Below are 21,924 nucleotides of genomic sequence, written 5' to 3' on the forward strand. Positions count from 1 at the left end.
AAGGCACCTATCTAGAAAAATGTGGAATTTTGCATTTTTTGCATGAAGATTGATCACGTATGCTTGTTTATTTATTTTTTTTTTTCCAGGGATGATCATATCGAACTAATGGTCTTAGAACATCGTGGGAGGTCTCATTGGAACGGAAATTAAAAGTTCTAGTGCCCTTTTTAAGTGACAAAAAATGGAGGGCAACTAGGCCCCCTCCCATGCTTATTTTTTTCCCAAAGTCACCCGATCAAAATTTTGAGATACCCATTTTGTTCAGAATGGTTGAAAATATGATAAATATGTCTTTTAGGATGACTTAATCCCCCAAAGACCCCAGGGGGAGGGCTAAAAGTTATGAACTTTACCCAATGTTAACATATAGTATTGGTTATTGGGAAGTATAGAAAAGTTTTCAGGAGGGTTTGTTTCTGGTAGTGGGGGGGGGGGTCGGGGGTTATGTTTGAGGATCTGTCCATGAAGTAAGTTTTCATGGGGGAAGGGAAATTTCCATGAAGGGGGCGCCGGACTTGCCAGCATTATTTACTGGTTATTGGGAAGTATACAGACATTTTCAGGAAGGATTTTTTTCTGGAGGGGGGGGCTAGAGGAGGGGGTTACTCTGGAGAATCTTTCCGTGGAGGATGTTTCTTTGGGGTAAGGGACATTTCTATGAAGGGGGCGCCGGATTTCCAAGCATTATTTAAAAAACGATCAGAAATTAAATAAAAAAAAACAAGTTTTTTCAACTGAAAGTAAGAAGCAACATTAGAACTTAAAACGAACAGAAATTATAACGTATTTGAGGGGGTTTTGCCCCAAGTCAATACCTCGCTCTTTACGCTGCAATTTTTTTAGTTCTTTCAAAAGAGCTATCTATTCTAATTAAACGGCCTTTGTGATTCAGGGGTTTGTTAATCAATTTTTTTTTTTAACTTTTAACCTACAGAGCGTGGTATTGACTAAGGGGAGAACCCCCTCGTATACGTAATAACATATACGTAATAAAAAAAAACAATAAAAAAAACAAGCGATACGGCTCATTAGTAATCGAAACTTTTAAAACCGGAATTTTGATGTCAATAAATGTAACAAAAGAATGTGTTTATAATGCTGATTCTAAATATATAAATTTTATTAAGTTTAGTATTACTCATCAAAGGCTACGAGCCTGAGAAAATTTACCCGATTTTTTAAAGAGGGGGAAACATCCCCTACAAGTGAAAGAATTTTAATGAAAATCACACCGTCAGATTCAGCGTATCAGAAAACCCTATTACATAGGTTTCAAGCTCATATTTGCAAAAATCTGCAACTTTGTATTTTTTGCCAGAAGAAAAATATACGAATATAGAAGTTAGTTAAGTAAGTTAATTTGTAAATTACGTCATAACCAAATTTAGAAACATCCATTTAGCAAAAGAAACGTAAAATATTTATGCAAATTTTATTTATTCATTCAGTGACGGTGAGCCAAAATAGAAGCTGCATTAACTAAAAAACGATCAGAAATTAAATAAAAAACAAGTTTTTTAAACTGAAAGTAAGGAGCAACATTAAAAATTAAAATAAACAGAAATTATTACCTATATGAAATGGGCCATCCCCTCCTCAACGCCTCACTCTTTACGCTACACTTTGACCCTGTCTCACAACTTTATTTTTTTAAACAATAAAAAACTTTAGCGTAAAGAGAGAGGCGTTGAGGAGGGGACAGCCCCTTTCATATGCGGAGTAATTTCTGTTCGTTTTAAGTTTTAATGTCGCTCCTTACTTTCAGTTTAAAAAACTTGTTTTTGTTATTTAATTTACAGTTAGGAACAGAGGCAGTATCCAAACACTTGTTTGTAGGGAAACTATATTCGTCTTTAACAACTTTAAAAAGAGCTAATAAATTAAACTGAATATTTGATGTATAATGATATTAATTGCTGAAAGCTCATCAGTTCAAAATGTTACTATAATTTTAATGTTTATTTTCAATATTAAGTACAAAAGAAAATATTTGTCATAAAATTGGTTTTCAGTAAAGCACCAATGACGAAGTATATAGGTTTTAGACTTTTACTGTGAGAGAAGGAGGTCATACCCAAACTCTTGTTTGTGGTGATTTTTGTTCGATTCAAGCTTGATTTGCATATTCAATTTAAATTTCACTCGTTTTAAGATTTACTTATTAATTTACATTAATATCTATTGTATGTTTGTTTGCATTGATAGTTTATTTAATTTCTGTTCGTTTTAAGTTTCATTTATACTTCAATAGGAAACTATTCTTTTTCGTTTTAAGCTTGATATTCATGTTCAATCTAAGCATTACTCGCATTAAGATCTATTTATTCATTTATATTATTACTTGTTGTATGTTTTTGCTATGATTGCTCATTTAATTTCTGCCCGTTGTAGGTTTCTTTTATTCTTTAATATTAATTTAGGGTCGTGTTTTTTTTTTAATTTATAATTTAATTTTATATGATTATATTAAGTTTAAAATGGCCTTTAAATTTCTTTGAAAGACATATTTTTCGGAAAGTTTTTTTTTTAATTAATACTTGAAAAAAGGTCATTGAAAAAACATTTAACACCTGGAAACCTCGCTATTCTTCTGTAATTTTTTAGTGGCCATATACCTAGAAATAATTGTTTTCTGACTTAAAAATTTCCAAATACTTTACCCCCCCCCCCCCTTGGCACTCGCTACTGCCAAAAATTGCAGAAGTTCATATGGAAGTCTTTTCAACACAAATTGATTTGTGTTTTTTTTTTCTAAGTTTTTAAGATACTTCTGGTGTGTAAATTCCTCTTTTTCCCGTTCCTTAGCACTTTTCAACGAAACTAAAAAAATAATTAAATAAAAGTTTCAAATTTAGAAACATTATTTTCCATAGGGGGGTGGGGGTATTTTCTAAGGAGGGGGTATGGGGGGATGCTTTCCATGGGGGTATTTTTCGTGAGGGGGGCATTTCACGGGAGGAGGGTGGGTATTTTCCGCGTTGGGGTATCTTCCGTGGGGTTAAACACCCCCCCACCCATTCACTATATTCATTTATGCTATTTTACTGTGTTCATGGCCGTATATTTGGCTTCAAAATACACTTATTTATCTGTCTATCTAATATGCAGAATAATTATACCAAACACATTTTGCATGCAGACCCGCTGTACTTTACCCCCCCCCCCTAATGTGCAAATCTATAGCACAAATTTGTTTCTAAAGTAAGAAAGAAACTAAAAAAAAACCGGTGTGTTCTCCAAGGGGTATTTTCCGCGGGGGGGGGTATTTTCCAGGGGAGAGTATTTTCCGCAGGAAAGGGGGGATAATCGCCGGGGGGGGGGTAAACGCCTAGAATCCATATAAATATGTTGTTGTTTTTTTCAAAATTAAGGCTCTAAAGTATAGTCAGCCGAAGGGTGCACCTCTTGCCCATGACCCACCAAAATATTGCCCTGCCCCATCTGTGAGTCCTGCCCCCCCCCCGTTGGGAACGAATATAAATTATTCAATATGTGAGGGGGTTGCCCTTTCCTCATCCCTCGCATTTTACGCTCAAGTTTGACTTGTTTCCCCAATTCTTTAAGAACGACTCCTGAAACACAAGGTCGTTGAATTTAAATGAGAAACATTTTCAAAGAACTTTTAGACTTTAACGTAAAGAGCAATAGTTGAGGAACGGACCGTCCCTGTCATATACGGAATAATTTTCTGTTCGTTTTAAGTTTTAATGTTGCTCCTTACTTTGAATTAAAAAAATTATATATTTAATTTCTATACAAGACCAATTACAGCAAACTCAAATGTTTTCACAGTCATTTAAGTTGGCTCTTGGTTGATTATTCAACCATGCACAGCCTTAGTTATTTACTTAAAGAGTAGAAATTACAAGTATCCGTGAAACACCGAAACCCGTGCCCCAAAAACTTTGCACAAATGCTCAAATAGCCAAATCCACTTAAGTTTTATAGCTTGCCTACTCTATTTTAATGGATTTAGCAGCAGTATCTCACCATCAACAATATATGTTTGCCCTAACGATGTGGGGTGATTGTTCAATGGCTATATTTCTTTGCATTTATGGAGCTTAATCAAACAATTACTTTTCCTTAGGGAAATCTGGCCAAAGGCCATCTGATGATGATTTAAAGATGCAACATATGGAAGTATTTGAAATATCTGTACTCACACAATCTGGGTGGGACCCCCCCCCCCTCCAAAAGAAAAAGTTGGTATGAAGAAAAAAAATACAAATTTGTGCTTAAAGTAGGATTTTGAGGAGTTTTATAATTCCAGAAAATATTACGAATCCCCTTAAAGGTTAGGTTAAGGATATATCAAACAGGGACATCACATCGTCTGTTTTAGGCAGGAATTTACAAACTTGTTTCACAGGAGTAACAACATTCGAAGCGGGAAGGCCGAATTTGAATTAAAAACCAAGATGCAAATTATATGAAAAAATCGAGCAAGACATTCAAAGAATTATAAAAACGTAAGGTCCCCAGATATCAGGAGTCTGATTCCCACAAACGCTGTGTGCGTGCCTTGTCGCATGATGTTCAACTTTGGCTGCATCTGGCCTTTCCATCCCATCTCTGCAAACCTACGTTTTGTTCTAAGCCAATGCTGCTGCTCAAGCGTCCGCACATCCATGCATTCAGTCATGGATTCTAAACAAGACAAGTGCAAAATTGCCCTTTCCCCTCTTTTTTTTATGTAGCTTACTACTTTTGTGTCCTTTTTTTGTCTTAGGTTGGGCATCTTATCGATTTCTCTGCGTCATACCATTAGAAATGAGAAATCCTTTTATTCTAGGAAATTGTTAACGCTGCTATTCTAGTTATTATGCACTGCAGAAAATTTCCTCCAAATAGGTTTTTTTTACCTTCATACAATTGCTGCATTAGGTGCGTGACTAAGCATCCTAATCTTCTTTCATTTTGAGGGCACAAGGACTCGTTCAGCTCCACCAGGGCACTCTTGAAATGGAGCCTGAAAGCCTCAAATTTTGGCAGTAACCTTGCAAAATTCTTTCAGAAGTGTCATAGCGTTACTTATCAGTATTCAAATTGTGTGCTTTGTCCTCCTGAGGGAATCTCCAAGATCCCTGTCAGAATTAAGACAACAACAGTAAATTGTCATAACCTCACTCGTACTGATTACTTTCAAATGGGGAAACATGTATAGGGAATAGGCAAGAATATTTGAGAAAAACTTTCATCCGGTGATCTGGTAACAGGCAGAATTAACCCTCAGGAGGTCTTCTACAATACAACATCCTCAAGAGGGGTTTCAATTAAAACTCGAAGAGGAGTTTCAATTAAAAATAAAAATTGGAGAGATCGTCAATCATTACCGCTGGTGTTTTTGTTTTATTTTAATGCATTTAATCTTGAAATTTATAATTCCGAAGACAAATAAATTAAACAAAAATGATGATCCGCTTCTTTTCAAAATTATCTATTAGATTGCTCTTTTTTTTGGCATCTAGACGGTGAGCAATTTTCAAAGTGCAGTTGTTATTCCCGGCCATGGATTGAAAGGCATAACTCAATATATCTCCCAGGTCTCGAGGGGTGTTTGACTGACCGACAGAAGCTTAAAGACTAAAAAATAACTGGGCTCAACCAATCTAATCTTTTGCAGGTTAAGCTTGATGACAAGCCAATAGAAAATATCGCAAAAATAAATATTTTGGCAATATTTAACACCTGATGGAGGACCTGAGAGCTATTTCTGCCCAGACAGTGTAAGCTCAGGAAACAAACACTATGATGAAGACCAGGGGCGGATCCAGGATTTTTTTTTAGGGGGGAGCGCAAAATAGGTTCATCCGAAATTTTTTTTTTTGGGGGGGGGGGGCGCAAAATAGGTTGATGCGATAAACTTGCGTGAGGAGCAAGTTTAATTAACGCAAACTTGAGTTAATTAAGTAAATTACACTACTTTAGACTACACTAGGGGGGCGCGCACCCCCTCGCCCCCCTCTGGATCCGCCACTGATCAAGACGTGGAATCCCCACCAAAACCAAAGTCGAAGTCTACCTAGCACTTCTGTGAGCCATGCAACTATAATCTTGCGACACATGATCAATGAAGGCAGAAGATGGATGTTTACTATCCACTTTATATTCGTTATATGCTTCGTACGAATAGATGAATTAGAATATCTAACCGTCAAGTGATAGGGCTCTGTGGCCATAAAAAAGAGCTATCCCTAAACATCAAATGATGTTCTGTTGCGTCTCTTGGCCATATATTAAGCCGCTTCAAAGGCACGGCATACCGTAATGTCCTTGCATACGGTCCAGGACCCTGCTGAAAAGAAGAGCTGGGAGCTCACAAGAAAAACACTTGGCAGAAATTCGAGGGGAGCTGAAACCCCGGGAGGAGGGGGTTTGGATGTATGCTCAAAGGTAGGCCAAATACTGGCTGAAGATCACCAATGAAGATACAGTCAGCAGGACAAAGTGGTTGTTGGAAATAACTCGAAAGTCCTTTGTTACCTGTCAAGACAGATCATTTTCTGCCCCTCCCCCCCCCAAAAAAAAAATCCTTTGCCAATTCCATAATCTACACGAAAAATGAATAATCTGAATAAATTTTCATATTAGACGTTCCTTCCCTCAGCCATTATGGATCTTTTGTTTACATAGTCTTAAATATTCAATATTGGTCCTTTGTTAAAACCCTAGCACGCGCCACAAGGAAATTACGGAAGTCCAATCAGATTTCTAACCTCATTATTGTTTTCCTGTGGAAACTTCTGTTTTCAACATGTTCCCAACAAGGGCTGTTAAATTACGGATCATTTCACTAATTAGGAAGTCAAGCAAACAATTTTTAGACTTTATGGTGCGTATTTTTCCAATTTTTAGCTTGCGCCACGCCCTCCTAAAGAGTAAAAAGCGCATCTCAAGTAAGCCTTTCAATAATGAACACTTTAGTGAAACCGTCCACCGAACCCAGACCACATCCCTTTTGAGCCCAGAGGCACCCGGTAAGTTCTCCCAGGGAGGGATAAACGTTTGAAGCAAAAATATTATTTTGCCAAAACGTTGCCATATTTTTCCAAATGTTGCACAATTTCTAATATTTTCCTTTTTAGCTTTTTAAGAGGAAAGGGGCATATACCTAATTCTCTCCAACCCTTCTTCTCCAAGTTAATATCTGTGTTAAAACAGCATAGACTTTTCTTGTAATTGTAAATCTACCACTTGGCCTTTTACCTTTTTATTAAGAATTGGCGTCGATCCTCGACAGTCATTCTGCAACATAAGAGGCATATTTCAAGAAGTATTATATAACACCCCCTTAAGATAATGTCAATGTTTTGCAATAAAAGAAGCAGTTTTCAAAATTATACCAGGGCCAGACGAAGTACTCCAAGAAGTTGTTATTAGTAGCTAGTAGCCCACTGAGATTGACGTCTATGAACCTAATTTTCTGTTTAACACTGTTTATCTTTTTTGCAATGCGGTAACAGCGACGAAGACCACACTGCCTTTCCATAACAAGCAACAAAAGCACGAAGAACAATAGAGTCCTGGTTGAAATTCGCTGAAGTAAGGATGCTAGGACTGCTTTGAAAAATTTTTAAGTTTTGGTTTTATTGGTCGCATGTTGTTGTGAGTCTTTTTTCTTTTGTATATTTTTATCTTGCTGAGGACGGCCCTTGGACATAGGGCCGAAATATTCATTCAAATTATCTCCACTGTCTTGCAGAAATATTTCCCTATTGTTCTTCGTGCTTTTGTTGTTTGTTGCAATGCGGTCCGTAGATTCACGTTTTGCATTGCCCGGAAAGGTAGACGAGCTTGCGGGCCACATTATGCTTAGGGGCATAGACAGACTGTCGAAAAGTTGGTAGCAGACCAATAAGACTGTTAACTTTGATGCTCAATATTCAACAATGTTCATCTTCTTTTCTAATACAGTCCCAATTTGATGTTTTTATGGTCATAAACGCGTTCGACGTGCCCGTTCTAAACTAAGCATGTTACATACATTTAATGGTCAGTAAACTGAATGATTTACACATATTCCAGAATGCGGAACAAGCTGAATCGGAAACACATGCCCTTCCAATGGACAGGATTTCCTGTAGCTATCCGAAGTACTACAGGTGCCGCTTAGGGTATCATTAGAAAGATATTTCCGCATTACAAACACCCTTTTGTTGATTAGGATACAGGATGGACCAGGTTTAAACTGGAATTCTAAGGCTTATTAAAAAAAAAATTAATATTATTAAGAAGGAATCCAAAAGATGGACTTTTTCCTTAATTGGGAGAGGACTTCAGCGCCTAATATCGAAATGGCATAATTTTAGAAAAGATTCCCTAATAAAAAAAAAGTTACTGGGTTTCTGTGTCCCCCTGTGGGTCTTTATCAACTGGGTATATTTGCACAGGAGGTTTTACTTCATTAAAAGTATTGAGGACGAAATATGATAGGGGCAAATATTTGTATTTATTATTAAATCCAGTTTAAAGGTTACCTTGAGTATGTTGATGTCAGGCTAGTAGGCACTACTTTATTTAAGAGGAGAGATAAGTTAAAAAAGCGCAAAAAAAACACATCCGAATCACATGAAAAATATGGAAATATGAAGACATCCTAAAATCCGAACATTTCAAGGGGACAAAAACCCGAAAGCCTTTCTATGTTAACTTACCTGTTTTATATAATAAAACCAAAATTAAGCAACAGTGTGAAGTTGTACACAATGACTGTAGAGACTGAAAATCCTTAAAAAAAAACACTGTCCCTGAAAAAGCTTCATATTTTTGCTACAAGCACCAGCCTTGCTGAAATTTAGATTTAATAAGTCACTAAATAACCTACGCACCTCATTAAAATAACAAAATGTCCGGTACATTCTTTGGATTTGGGCAAGTATGAAAAAGTAAACTAAACAACATAAAAACAAAAAGAGACCTCAAGCCGCTTTCAACCCAGTTTTGGCATCAATTGTTCAAGACAAGAATTTGCAAATATGCAATCGTGCATCAAATCAACTGGTAGTTCATTGTCGTCACCAATCATCGTACCTCATGGACATGAGCCTCGTTCCATTGCTACGAAGTTCACCTTTTAGATTGGAATTATCAACCACTAAACATTTGAAGGTTGGGAGAATAGCTATTCATATACAGATCCTGTCCTGACAAAGTATATATTTGAATCACCAATGTGGGCGGGAGTTTACAATAAATCTTAACTCCCCTCTTAATTAACTAAAATTGCGTTAAGTTTTTACACTATTTAGACCAGGTTTTATTATTACTGGAAGTGAAAACTTACCACGTTTACAAAATCTTGGAATGTTATAGAATTTGCTTTCCGTTGTCCAGCTTTTTCCTGGAAAATCTGTATTTTCTGTTCCGAAATTTCCAGGCGAAACTCTGGTGCTTCTAATACTTTCAAAAAATCATCCCATGGAATTTCACCAAAACCTTCAGGATCAAACTGAAAAATAAAATAATTAGATTCATTTTCTTGCACAGACAGGGTTAAGTAAACAGAATGGAAGGAAAAATTACAGAACTCCTACAGAAATGACCTCAGAATCCCTCTCATTGAATATTTTTAGTGGGGGATGATATAGAAACTACGTTCTCTTGATCAGTAGGTCTCTTTGATCAGCTTTCCCGTAGATAAATATGAATGGTAATTTCAGATATATTCTAAATATTACAAGCGCTTCAAAAGGAAAATTTGTGTTTTCCAGAAATTTTTTCAAAGAAGGAGATGGGGCAAACCCACCTATAAGTATATTTTTTGGTTTAAGTTTGCAGCACTTTCCTTGGAGAAAATACTGGATGATACGAAATCAGGAAAGAAGCTCATCATTTCAAGCCCCCTCCTTTATGGACGCTTGAAAAATATGTCGTATAACTACATATCATACGACTTGTTCCTACAGCTTATGAGCATTATAATGGGTTACTCCTTAGCGTTGACTTGTTCATAATCGGTATGCCTGTCATGGATTTTTTTTTTCTCTTATATAGCCTTATCCTATTTAACAGAGTGCTATACCAGTTTGGAGGAAGGCTCGGTCAATTTTAGACTAAAAGTTCTACCAGGAGCGTAGCTACAGCACTTTTATTGTGAGGAGGGGGGGGGGGACGAGGGGTCCATATGCGGATGGTCAAGGGGCATGGGCTATACAATAATTCTTATCTCCAAATTATTGAGGGGGCAACTGTCACCCCCTTGCCTCCCCCAAAACGACACCCCTGATTTCTAGTGCCATTTTTCAGAGCTGAAACCGGTCAGATGGTAATCAATCGCCTTTTTAATGTTCTTCCTTTATCAATGTTCGCCTTTTCAAGGTTTTTATAAAGACATCCCAAGTTATTATGTTCAAAGCGAGGTATTTACTGACATTTTTTTTTTTTTAATTGCCTCCCTAAAAGATTGCGAAAAACCATTCACAGTTGAAGAAAAGTTATCAAACTGTTCGTGGTAACGAACTGTAAGTAAGGAGCGACCCGACTCAATAGTAACCGAAACTCTAAAAAACGGAATTTTGATACCAATAGATACATCAAAAGAATCAAACTTTAATTCTGATTTTAAATATATAAGTTTCATCAAGTTTAATCTTACCCATCAAAAGTTAAGCCCCTGAGAAAATTTGACTGATTTTCGAAAAAAGGGGGAAACACCCCCTAAAAGTTATAGAACCTTAATGAAAATCACACCATCATATTCAGCGTATCAGAGAACCCTACTGTAGAGGTTTCAAACTCCTATCTACAAAAATGTGGAATTTTACATTTTTTTTGCCAGAAGAAAGATCACCGGTGCGTGTTTATTTGTTGTTTTTTTTTGTTTTCCCCAGGGGTAATCGTATTGACCCAGTGGTCCTAGAATATCGTAGGAGGGCTCATTGGAAAGGAAATTAAAAGTTCTAGTGCCTTTTTTAAGTGACCAAGAAAATGGAGGGTAGCTAGGCCCCCTCCCACGCTCATTTTTTCTCAAAGTCACCAAATTAAAATTTTGAGATAGCCATTTTGTCCATCATAGTCGAAAATCTAATAAATATGTCTTTTAGGATGACTTAATCCCCCACAGCTCCCCGGGGAAGGGCTGCAAGTTATGAACTTTGCCCATTGCTTACATTTTGTGTTGGTTATTGGGAAGTATACAGACATTTTCAGGAAGGATTTTTTTGTGGTGGGGGGGGGCTGGAGGAGGGGGTTACTTGGGAGAATCTCCGTGGAGGATGTTTCTTTGGAGTAAGGGACATTTCTATGAAGGGGGCGCCGGATTTCCAAGCATTATTTAAAAAAACGATCAGAAATTAAATAAAAAAACTAGTTTTTTCAACTGAAAGTAAGAAGCAACATTAGAACTTAAAACGAACAGAATTATTACGTATATGAGGGGGTTCTCCCCCAAGTCAATACCTCGCTCTTTACGCAACAGTTTTTTTTTAGTGCTTTCAAAAGAGCTATCTATTCTAATTAAACGGCCTTTGTGATTCAGGGGCTTGTGAACTAAATTTTTTTTAACTTTTAACCTAAAGAGCGTGGTATTGACTAAGGGGAGATCCCCCTCATATACGTAATAACATATACCTAATAAAAAAAAACAATAAAAAAAAGAAGCGATGCGGTTCAATAGTAATCGAAACTTTTAAAAATGGAATTTTGATGTCAATAAATGTATCAAAAGAATGGGCTTATAATGCTGATTCTAAATATATAAATTTTATTAAGTTTAGTATTACTCATCAAAGCCTAAGAGCCTGAAAAAATTTGCCTGATTTTTTAAAGAGGGTGGAAACATCCCCTAAAGGTGAAAGAATTTTAATGAAAATCACACCGTCAGATTCAGCGTATCAGAAAACCCTATTACATAGGTTTCAAGCTCATATCTGCAAAAATCTGCAACTTTTTATTTCTTGCCAGAAGAAAAATATATGAATATAGAAGTTAGTTACGCAAGCTAATTTGTAAATCACCTCAGAAGCAAATTTAGAGACAGCCATTTAGCAAAAGAAAAGTAAAATTTTATGCAAATTTTGTTTACTTATTCAATGAAGGTGAGCCAAAATAAAAGCTGCATTAACTAAAAAACGATCAGAAATTAAATAAAAAAAATTTTTTTTAACTGAAAGTGAGGAGCGACATTAAAAATTAAGACGAACAGAAATTATTCCCTATATGAAAGAGGCCGTCCCCTCCTCAACGCCTCGCTCTTTACGCTAAAGTTTGGCTCTGTCTGTCAACTTAATTTTTTTAAACAATAAAAAACTTTAGCGCAAAGAGCGAGGCGTTGAGGAGACAGCCCCTTTCATGTACGGAATAATTTCTGTTCGTTTTAAGTTTTAATGTCGCTCCTTACTTTCAGTTTAAAAAACGTGTTTTTTTAATTTAATAAAGAATAAGGAGATAAGGCTACGAGCCAAGATTAGAATATTGGAAGTTAGAATGATGATACAGCTGCAGTCAAGCATGGTTCTGAAGCAAGGGCGCTCCGAGAGAGGGAGGATTTGTTAGATGTTTTCCAGAGGAATTGCCTACGAATTACTTTTTGAACCCGATCGACTGACCATATCTCAATTCTCAAAGAGTAAGCTGTACACAAAATGCGGGCCAATCCCGCCTTCTAGGGCAATAATGATAGAGAGGTTGAGATGGCTAGGACACGTTCTGCAGATGAGGAATGACAGATTGCCAAAGATAGCCCTTGTTGGCCAACCTTCTAGGGCCAAACGAAAAGCAGCTTGTTTCAGAATGAGGTTGAAGGATGTCGTAAGCTAAAATTAAAGGGAAATGGGAACTCCTTGGGAGGGTGTCAAGGGGGGACTTTAAATAGATAGGGGAGGAGGAAGAGCGTACGTAGCTGTGTTGGCGTCAGGCGGCTTGATGCTGAAATCAGTTGTGAATAGTAAAAGTAGTCTTCATTGTAGACAATAAAGTTACATCCTAAAAAAACTAAATAATCTTGGTATTCAAAAGCGTGGAGTCAAAGCAGAACCAAAATCGTCATTTTTACATTAATTTAAGAGATTTGTCTTCTAAAAGATTGCATTCGTACATGAGTTCTACCCATTGTTACAGATACAGCCCGTCTATTGATTCGAATTGTGTTAACAAGACTGTTTGATCTTTTTCTAAAACGAGATGGAATATTTGCCGAGTCTCTTTTTATTAATCATACACAGGTTATACACCAGTATCCCAGTATTTCTGCTTAAGTTTCATTTGTATATCTTTTTATTTCCAATGTTTGCCCTAAAGTTTGTGGTAAACCAATTATTGTGGACACCAACGGTGCCTCATCAAAAAGAACTAAGTGATCGTTCAAGAGCGTGAAAAGCCAACATAGAATCAAAGTAGGGAGGGCATAATAGATAAGACATACACAAAATTTATTCAAGGATTATTGATCGAGTCTAATGGGGTCAATGCCCCCTTTTCAAGGTCGATTTATTTGTTGTTTCTAGGTATAATGACTCCGGGGGGAAGTTTGCACATGCGCATTGACGGGAACAATGTATTGATCGACTCGAGGGGAAGTGGATTTCTGAGAAACTGATTGCATAATTGACTAGGACAAAAGGGGAAGAAGATTTCTAGGAAATTGATTTTCATAAACGAAGGGGAATTATTGATCCACTAACGGAATTAGAAATGACATCACTTGTTTCCTAGGAATTATGTTGGACTCTAAAGAGATAGAAATTCCATTTTTAAATATGGCTTCTTTGGTCTTTAGTGACAGAGATAAATTAATATTCTATTTTTTAAATATGGCTTCTCCGATTTTTAGGTCAGAGTGATAAATTAATATTCTATCGAAGCCTTAATAGAGTAACCAAGAACACCTTAGAGATGAAGAGATTAACGCGGGAATTTTTTCCTGGGAATTTCAAATGTGACAGCGCAGAAATGCCAAAACAAAAGGCACAGAAAATACGTATAGGGATTATTTAGGCGAAACCGTTTGAGACATTTTAGAAGATGATTTAGGCGAAACAGTTTGAGTCATTTTAGAAGATGATTTGGGCGAAACAGTTTGAGACATTTTATAAGATGATTTAAAAGATCAAAAGGGGTGATACTCTGTGGTCATTATAATACACAAGCTCCATTTGAACAGTGTTGCGAGGTCCCCTGCCCCAACCCCAAAGCCCCCCAGGCCACCAAGAATGCCCCGAACCCCCAGGCCCCAAAGGCCCCCCGAGCCCCCACATTTTTTTAAATACTTTTTTGAATCAATTTGTTTGTATGTCTGGGTTGGTGTTTGCAAGTCCAAGTGTTCGCCTTTGTTGGTTTGTATGTCTAAAGTGCCCGTCTTTGTCTGTTTTTATGTTTGATTCTATTTGTTTGCGTGTCTGGGTTGGTGTTTCCAAGTTCAAGAATTTTTCTTTCTTGGTTTGATTGTCTAAGGTACATGTCTTTCTCTGTTAGTATGTCTGAATATGTTTATTTTCATGTCTGGGTTGGTGTTTGCAAGTCCAAAAATTTGTCTTTGTTGGTTCGAATGTCTAAAGTGCCTGTCATTCTCTGTTTGTATGTCTGAATCTATTTGTTTGCATGTCTGGGCTGGTGTTGGCAAGTTCAAGAATTTGTCTTTGTTGGTTTGAATGTCTAAAGTGCATGTCTTTCTCGGCTTGTATGTCTGAATCTATTTGTTTGCATGTCTGGGTTGGTGTTTGCAAGTCCAAGAATTTGTCTTTGTTGGTTTGAATGTCTAAAGTGTCTGTCTTTCTCTGTTTGTGTGTCTGATTCTATTTGTTTGCATGTCTGGGTTGATGTGTGCAAGTCCAAGAATTTGTCTTTGTTGGTTTGAATGCCTAAAGTGACTGCCTTTCTCTGTTTGTGTGTCTGATTTTATTTGTTTGCATGTCTGGGTTGGTGTTTGCAAGTCCAGGAATTTGTCTTTGTTGGTTTGAATGTCTAAAGTGTCTGTCTTTCTCTGTTTGTGTGTTTGATTCTATATGCGTGCATGTCAGAGGTAGTGTTTGTAAGTCCTATAATTTGTCTGCGCTGGTTTGAATGCCTAGAGATACTGTCTGTCTCTGTTTGTAAGTCTGAATCTATCTGATTACATGTTTGAGTTGGTTTTTGCATGTCCAAGAATTTGTCTTTGTTGGTTTGAATGTCTAAAGTGTCTGTCTTTTTCTGTTTATGTGTCTGATTCTATTTGTTTGCATGTCTGGATTGGTGTTTGAAAGTCCAAATATTTGTCTTTGTTGGTTTGAATGTCTAAACTGTCTGTCTTTCTTTGTTTGTGTGTCTGATTCTATTGTTTGCATGTCTCGGTTGATGTTTGCAATTTCAAGAATTTGTCTTTTTTGGTCTGAATATCTAAAGTGTCTGCCTTTCGTTGTTTGTGTGTTTGAGTCTATTTGTTTGCATGTCTGGGTTGGTGTTTACATGTCCAACTATTTGTCTTTCGTGGCTTGAATGTCTAAAGTGTCTGTCTTTCTCGGTTTGTATGTCTGATTCTATTTGTTTGCATGTCTGGGTTAATGTTTGCAAGTCCAAGAATTTGTTTTTGTTGGTTTGAATGTCTAAAGTGTCTGTCTTTCTCTGTTTGTATGTCTGATTCTATTTGTTTACATGTCTGGGTGGGTGTTTGCAAATCCAAGTATTTGTCTTTGTTGGTTTGAATGTCTAAAGTGTCTGTCTTTCTCTGTTTGTATGTCTGATTCTATTTGTTTGCATGTCTGGGTTGGTGTTTGCAAGTCCAACAATTTGTCTTTGTTGGTTTGAATGTCTAAAGTGTCTGTGTTTCTCTGTTTGTGTGTCTGATTCTATTTTGTTGCATGTCTGGGTTGGTTTTTGCAAGTTCAAGTATTTGGCTTTGTTGTTTTGAATGTCTAAAGTGCCTGTCTTTATCTGTTTGTGTGTCTAATTCTATTTGTTTCCATGTCTGGGTTAATGTTTGTAAGTCTGTCACCTCTTTTGATCTTTTAAATCATCTTTTAAAATCATCTTCTAAAATGTCTCAAACTGTTTCGCCCAAATCATCTTCTAAAATGACTCAAACTGTTTCGCCTAAATCATCTTCTAAAATGTCTCATACGGTTTCACCTAAATAAAATCTAAACGTAATGTTTGCGTATTCCTTTTGTTTTGGCTTTCCTTTGCTGTAACAGTTGAAATTTTCGGGGTACCAATCCCGCGTGTATTTCATCATCACGAAGGGGTTCTTGGTTACTCTCGTAAGGCTTCGATAGAATATTAATTTATCACTCTGACCTAAAAATCGGAGAAGCCATATTTAAAAAATAGAATATTAATTTATCTCTGTCACTAAAGACCAAAGTAGCCATATTTAAAAATGGAATTTCTATCACTTTACAGTCCCGCATAATTCCTAGGAAACAAGTGATGTCATTTCTAATTCCGTTAGTGGATCAATAATTCCCATTCGTTTATGTAAATCAAGTTCCTAGAAATCCACTTCCCCTCTTGTCCTAGTCAATTATTTAAATCAATTTCTCAGAAATCCACTTCCCCTCGAGTCGATCAATACATTGTTCCCGTCAATGCGCATGTGCAAACTTCCCCCCGGAGTCATTACACCTAGAAACAACAAATAAATCAACCTTGAAAAGGGGGCATTGGTCCCATTAGACTCGATCAATAATCCTTGAATAAATTATGTGTATCTCATATCTATTATGCCCTCCCTACTAATCAAGACCTCATTTTGTTTTATTTAGACCTTAGTCGCTCGTGTAAAACATGAAAGTGCTAAACGAACACATAACTATCAACAGAAAAATCTCTAAAGTATATAAGTAAAAATGAAAGTTCTTATTCTGGTTTGGTCTCCCATGTAATGGAATACCAATTTGCAGTTATATGGAACAGATAAACTTTATTCGTTGAAGAAGAGCAAGAATAAAATGTGTATTTTTAAACATTTATAGGATAAAGGCTGTTTATTAAGGTTGTTTGTAGGTTACTTGAAGTTATATAGAGAAGCAAGGCCGTATCCAGGGGGGGGGGGTTACCCGATTTGAACCCCCCCCCCCCCGAAATTTTTGACCGAGTCGAAAATTAGTAAAACCTCAGAAAAAATTAGTCGAAAACCGAGTCGAAAATTAGTAACCCCCCCGAACAAAAATCCTGGATCCGTTCTTGTAGAGAAGATATATTTTAATTGTTGAAAAAATAGATTAGCAGCTTCGTTGAAAAACTAGGATAGTTTTTTCATTAAGGTTATTGCAGTCAACTGTACACCTATATAGAACAGGCTACACAAACTTTATTTGCTGAAAAGAGTAAGAATAACAAGTTCGCTTCGAAAAGTTGTACGATTAAGGTTAACATATATCTGACATGACACAATATCCGATTTATGAAATAGTGTTTTCTAGATATCTAAGGCCCTAATATATAGTAGGATGGGATAATTTAACAATATACTTTATAAATGTTAAAAAAAGGAGTTCAAAATTTATTTCGAGCTTCCTCCCCTTAATATTTTTTCAAATATTTCTTTGATAATTGGGGTCGTTTGTTTGTCATCTTCTAGAAAAATTACAGACCGATTGGAGGCAAAACGTTATTCAAATATTAAAACTTATTTTAGGCTCCTCTCCCTCGGGGTTATTCCAAAACTTCCCTCGAAATATTGGAACATGAGCACCCGAATAAACGTGCACAAGGAAAAAGAGTGATATTCTGCCAAGATTTTCTAGAGGAGGGAGAAAAGGTCTGAAAAAAACCTTTTCATTTGGAAAGGTTTTCCAAATCAAACAGTTCGTGGTAACGAATTGTAAGTAAGGAGCGACGTGGCCCAATAGTAACCGAAACTCTGAAAACGGAATTTTGATACCAATAGATAAATAAAAAGAATCGGCTTATTTTGATTTCAAATATTTAAGTTTAAAAAGTATATATTTCGTTAAGTTTAGTGTTACCCATCAAAGGCTACGAACCTGAGAAAATCTGCCTAGTTTTTGAAAAACGGGGAAATACTCCCTAAAAGTCTTAGAATCTTAATGAAAATCACCCCACCAGATTCAGCGTATCACGGAACCCTACTGTAAAGGTTTAAAGCTCTCATTTCCAAAAATGTGGAATTTTTAATTTTTGTGCCAGAAGAAAGATCACGGATGCGTCTTTATTTTTTTTTTTTTTTCAGGGGTGGTAGTATCGACCCACTGGCCCTAGAATATCAGGAGAGGGCTCATTCGAACGAAAATAATAAATTCTAGCGCCCTTTTTCAGTGACCAAAAAGATTAGAGGACAACTAGGCCCCCCTCCTGCGCTCCTTTTTACCCAAAATCATCCAATTAAAATTTTGAGATTGCCATTTCGCTCAGCATAGTTGAAAGCTCCAATAACTAAACCTTTGGAGATAACATGGCCCCCCACAGCCCCCGGAGAAAGGTCTTTAAGTTATAAAATTTACCAACTGTTTACGTATAGCATGTTACTGGGAAGTATGCATACATTTTTCGGATGGGGACAATTTTCTCTGAGGTGTTTTTCCACGGAGAGGAAAGTTCTAGTGCCCTTTTTAAGAATCGAAGTGTTCGAGGGCAATATGCCCCCCCCCAACCCCCATTGCGGTCTATCTTCCCCAAATGCATCCGATAGAAATTTGGAGATAGGCATTTGTTCAACAACAGTCCAAAGATCACATAACAAAGACTTTTGGGGTTGACACAGCCCCCAAGGGTCTGGGGGATAGGGTTGTAAGTTGTGCCCCGGGTGCATACAGGCTTTTTATAGAAGGGGTGGTCGTCTGAACTTTAGAGGAGGCTTATTTGATTGGAAATTTAAAGCTTTAGTCTTTTTTAAGAGTCGAAAGTGATGGAGGACAATTACCCCCCCCCCCCCCGATAATCTCTTTTCCCCAAACGCTCCGATCGAAATTGTGGGATTTTGCTCACAATAGTCCAAAGAGCATATAAGAATGCATTCAGGGTAGATAAAACCCTCCAGAGACCAGGGGCAAGGGTTGTAGGTTATGCCCCGGGCATACAAGGTTTTTATGGAACGAATGGTCGTCTAGATTTCGGATCAGATGGGGTTCATTTGATTGGAAGTCGGAAGATCTAGTGCCCTTTTTAAGATTCAAAAGTGAATGGAGGGTAACCAGCCTCTCCCCCACAAGCCTATCATTCCCCAAAACACATCCTGAAAGGTCCAGCAATTATGTCTTTGGGGATGTCTATCTCCCCACAGTCCTCAGGTTAAGGCTTTAAGTTAGGCAATTCGTTCACTGTTTATGTATAGCATATGTTATTGAAAAAGGTATGCATGTTTGAGCTTTATTTTCCAAAAATACAAAGGGAATTCATGCGAGCCTTTCAGAGAATGTTAAGGGGAGTGTTAATCAAAACACGTAATGTGTATATTAAATAAGTTTAATGCTATGCAGAACAGACAAGAAAACATGCACTCTTCTATATCAAAAGTGAACTGCACACTAAGAAATAATTTCTAAGATATTTATGACCCATCGATTTCCTTGGCATTCTAAAAGTAACTATTTATCTAAAGAAGATTTTACAGGTTTTCAAAACATTAGCAAATCTTCTTATCTCTAACTTACATCACTAAACATCCCCCCCCCCTTCTGCTAGACACCAAAAAACTTTAGATATGCAGGCGTGGAATAGCAATAAACAAGAAAAAGTTGGAATGTTACCTGAAAACTAGAAAACATCAAAAAAAAAAAAAAATACAAATAGGCTTTTAGTATTATGACTTCTCTATGTACGTTACAAATGCTTTTATCTTGTCTATTAAATACTAAAAATTAGTAAATGTTTTGAATAAGTAAACATAACAATAAGTAATCCTTCTTTCAATATATAACTTAGAGCGGTTCCAGAAACCACTTGTCTACACTTCTCCAGCCCCTAAGTGGCAAGCGTTTGGGGTTCGGATTAAGTGATCTACTAAGAATATAGCTGCAAAATATGGAACTGGATGACCTCCATTCCGTTTTGAATCAAAATGCTTGACAAGTTTAAAAAGTAAGTGCATCACGTTTACAAAAACAGTGAATTATCCAGAAAAATAATCATATAGAAGGCACAAAACCATGATTGAAAAAAAAATGCCCAAGCAGGAATTAAACGCTTGACATTCTGATTTGAAGTCTAACGCTCTGCTAACTGAACTAAGGCTCTGTTGCTCAAACATAATCTAGATAATAGATTGCTGGTAAGCAGACAATTTATGAAGCTTACAAAGATGACTTGGAGGGGGAACACACGGGAGGTGTAAACCCCTTGTAAACCTCCAGTTAAGTATTTTGGACCATTATTAGTACAATGGTACCATTTTATACTTCCAAGCTTTTCCACTTCAGAAGTGGCATCAAAAGCGCCGTTTTTAGTGCTATATGGCAGTTACGGATGGTAGAGCTAGTAAAATGCACATAGATATGAGCAATAGCTTTCAAATGAGCCATTAAACATATCTCTAAGAAGTCCTGGTAGCCCACTAGCATCAGCTTTTTCACTTGAGACATGGCGCCAAAAGTACTGTTTTGGTGCCATTTGGCACTTGCAGATGGTGGACTTTATAGGAAGAACGTGAATATGAGTAATAGCTTTTATATGAACTATTCAACATCTGTCTATAATGTTCTGCTAGCCCGCTAGCCCCAACCCTTGAGAAATGGCACAAAAAGTGCTAGTATTAGTGCCATATGGTGCTTGCAGATGGTGAAATTCATATATAAAAAAATGTAGATATGAGAAATAGCTTTTAAACGAGCCATTAAGCCATTAAACATATATGATGTTCTGGTAACCCACTAGCCCTGGATAAAAAAAAAGAAAAAAAGGAGACCCATCAGTGCTACCGATGCAAAAAGTGGTTTTCCTTCTTGTTCAAGGAGGGGGACTGTAAATTCCCTGCCCAAGGTTTTCGACCATGCTGATTTCACTGGTTACTTTTCATATAGATCTGACAACATTTTCATTGGGTTTCAAGCTTTTTTTCGATATCACCATAAATTTCTTTTCGTAATTGACTTTTGCTTTTAACATTGAACCGAAATAATAGTTACCATTCCTGAGTCAGTGTCAGATGACAATTTTTTTCCACTAGGAATTTTTTTTCCAAACGTGTTTTTTGACTTTTGGTTACTATGGATCGTGGTTCGCTCTTTACTAGGCTACAGCTACTGCTGGAACCATGATTAGTGAATTTGAGATACACACTAAACATGCTTATATTTTGCATACTAAATATACTTACACTTATATACTTAATTAAATATACCTACGCGTAGTTTATATACTTAAGATGCACACTAAATACATTTATACGGTACTTATCTGTTAGACAGTACACACTCGAGAATTTGGATTTACAGGCACGGGATTGAAGCAACTGAGACGCTTTGGAGATAGATACGATATTTATAATTTGGACTCTATATTTGTATATTAGGGATGGGTTGGGGGTTAAGTATAGCTGGGCTGTATGCAAAACATAACCTAACCAAACCTAACCAAAATACAAACTAAATATTTGTTGAAACATAGTTACAATGTAGTTTTCCCCTGAGCCGAAGCTAATTGTCTCCATATACAAACAGTGATAAACCAGTTATTGTCTGATTTTATAGATCCAAATTCTCGAGTGTTTATTGCCTAACAGATAAGTACCATTTGTACTTATATGCTTATAGGCTACTATATATACTTGCCATTTTTATTTGTTACTTCGTCGAGTTCAGAATCTATCCACGGTTTCCTTCTTTTCTTTTTATTTAGATATTTTTTTACAGCAAGCGAGAAGCGGATATTACTTTAAATTTACACATTTTAAGAAGAAAAAATCTAGTAGAATCGCTGTTGGCATGGGAGATGAACCCAAGATTCCTATTGACTAGCCAGAGCTTCAAACCCAGGACCAACAGACGCACCTGGTGATCCTATGCAAGTTTGAATACTATATATATATATATATATATATATATATATATA

The 21,924-nt window shown here is 36.7% G+C and overlaps 1 protein-coding gene across 1 annotated transcript in view; it reads right to left on the reverse strand.

The window, feature by feature from the left end:
• Positions 1-9,289: 9,289 nt before the first annotated feature.
• Positions 9,290-21,924, reverse strand: part of LOC148938536 (uncharacterized) — a gene marked incomplete at its 3' end in the record, with an annotated part of 68,121 nt that continues 55,486 nt past the window's right edge. The window contains exon 5 of the mRNA XM_089107717.1: positions 9,290-9,454. Coding sequence (XP_088963843.1) covers positions 9,290-9,454 — 165 coding nt within the window. The remainder of the gene's footprint in view (positions 9,455-21,924) is intronic.

The sequence above is a fragment of the Artemia sp. Qi Xiang Cuo genome, unplaced genomic scaffold (assembly GCF_049724085.1).
Source record: "Artemia sp. Qi Xiang Cuo unplaced genomic scaffold, ASM4972408v1 HiC_scaffold_3158, whole genome shotgun sequence".
NCBI lineage: Eukaryota > Metazoa > Arthropoda > Branchiopoda > Anostraca > Artemiidae > Artemia > Artemia sp. Qi Xiang Cuo.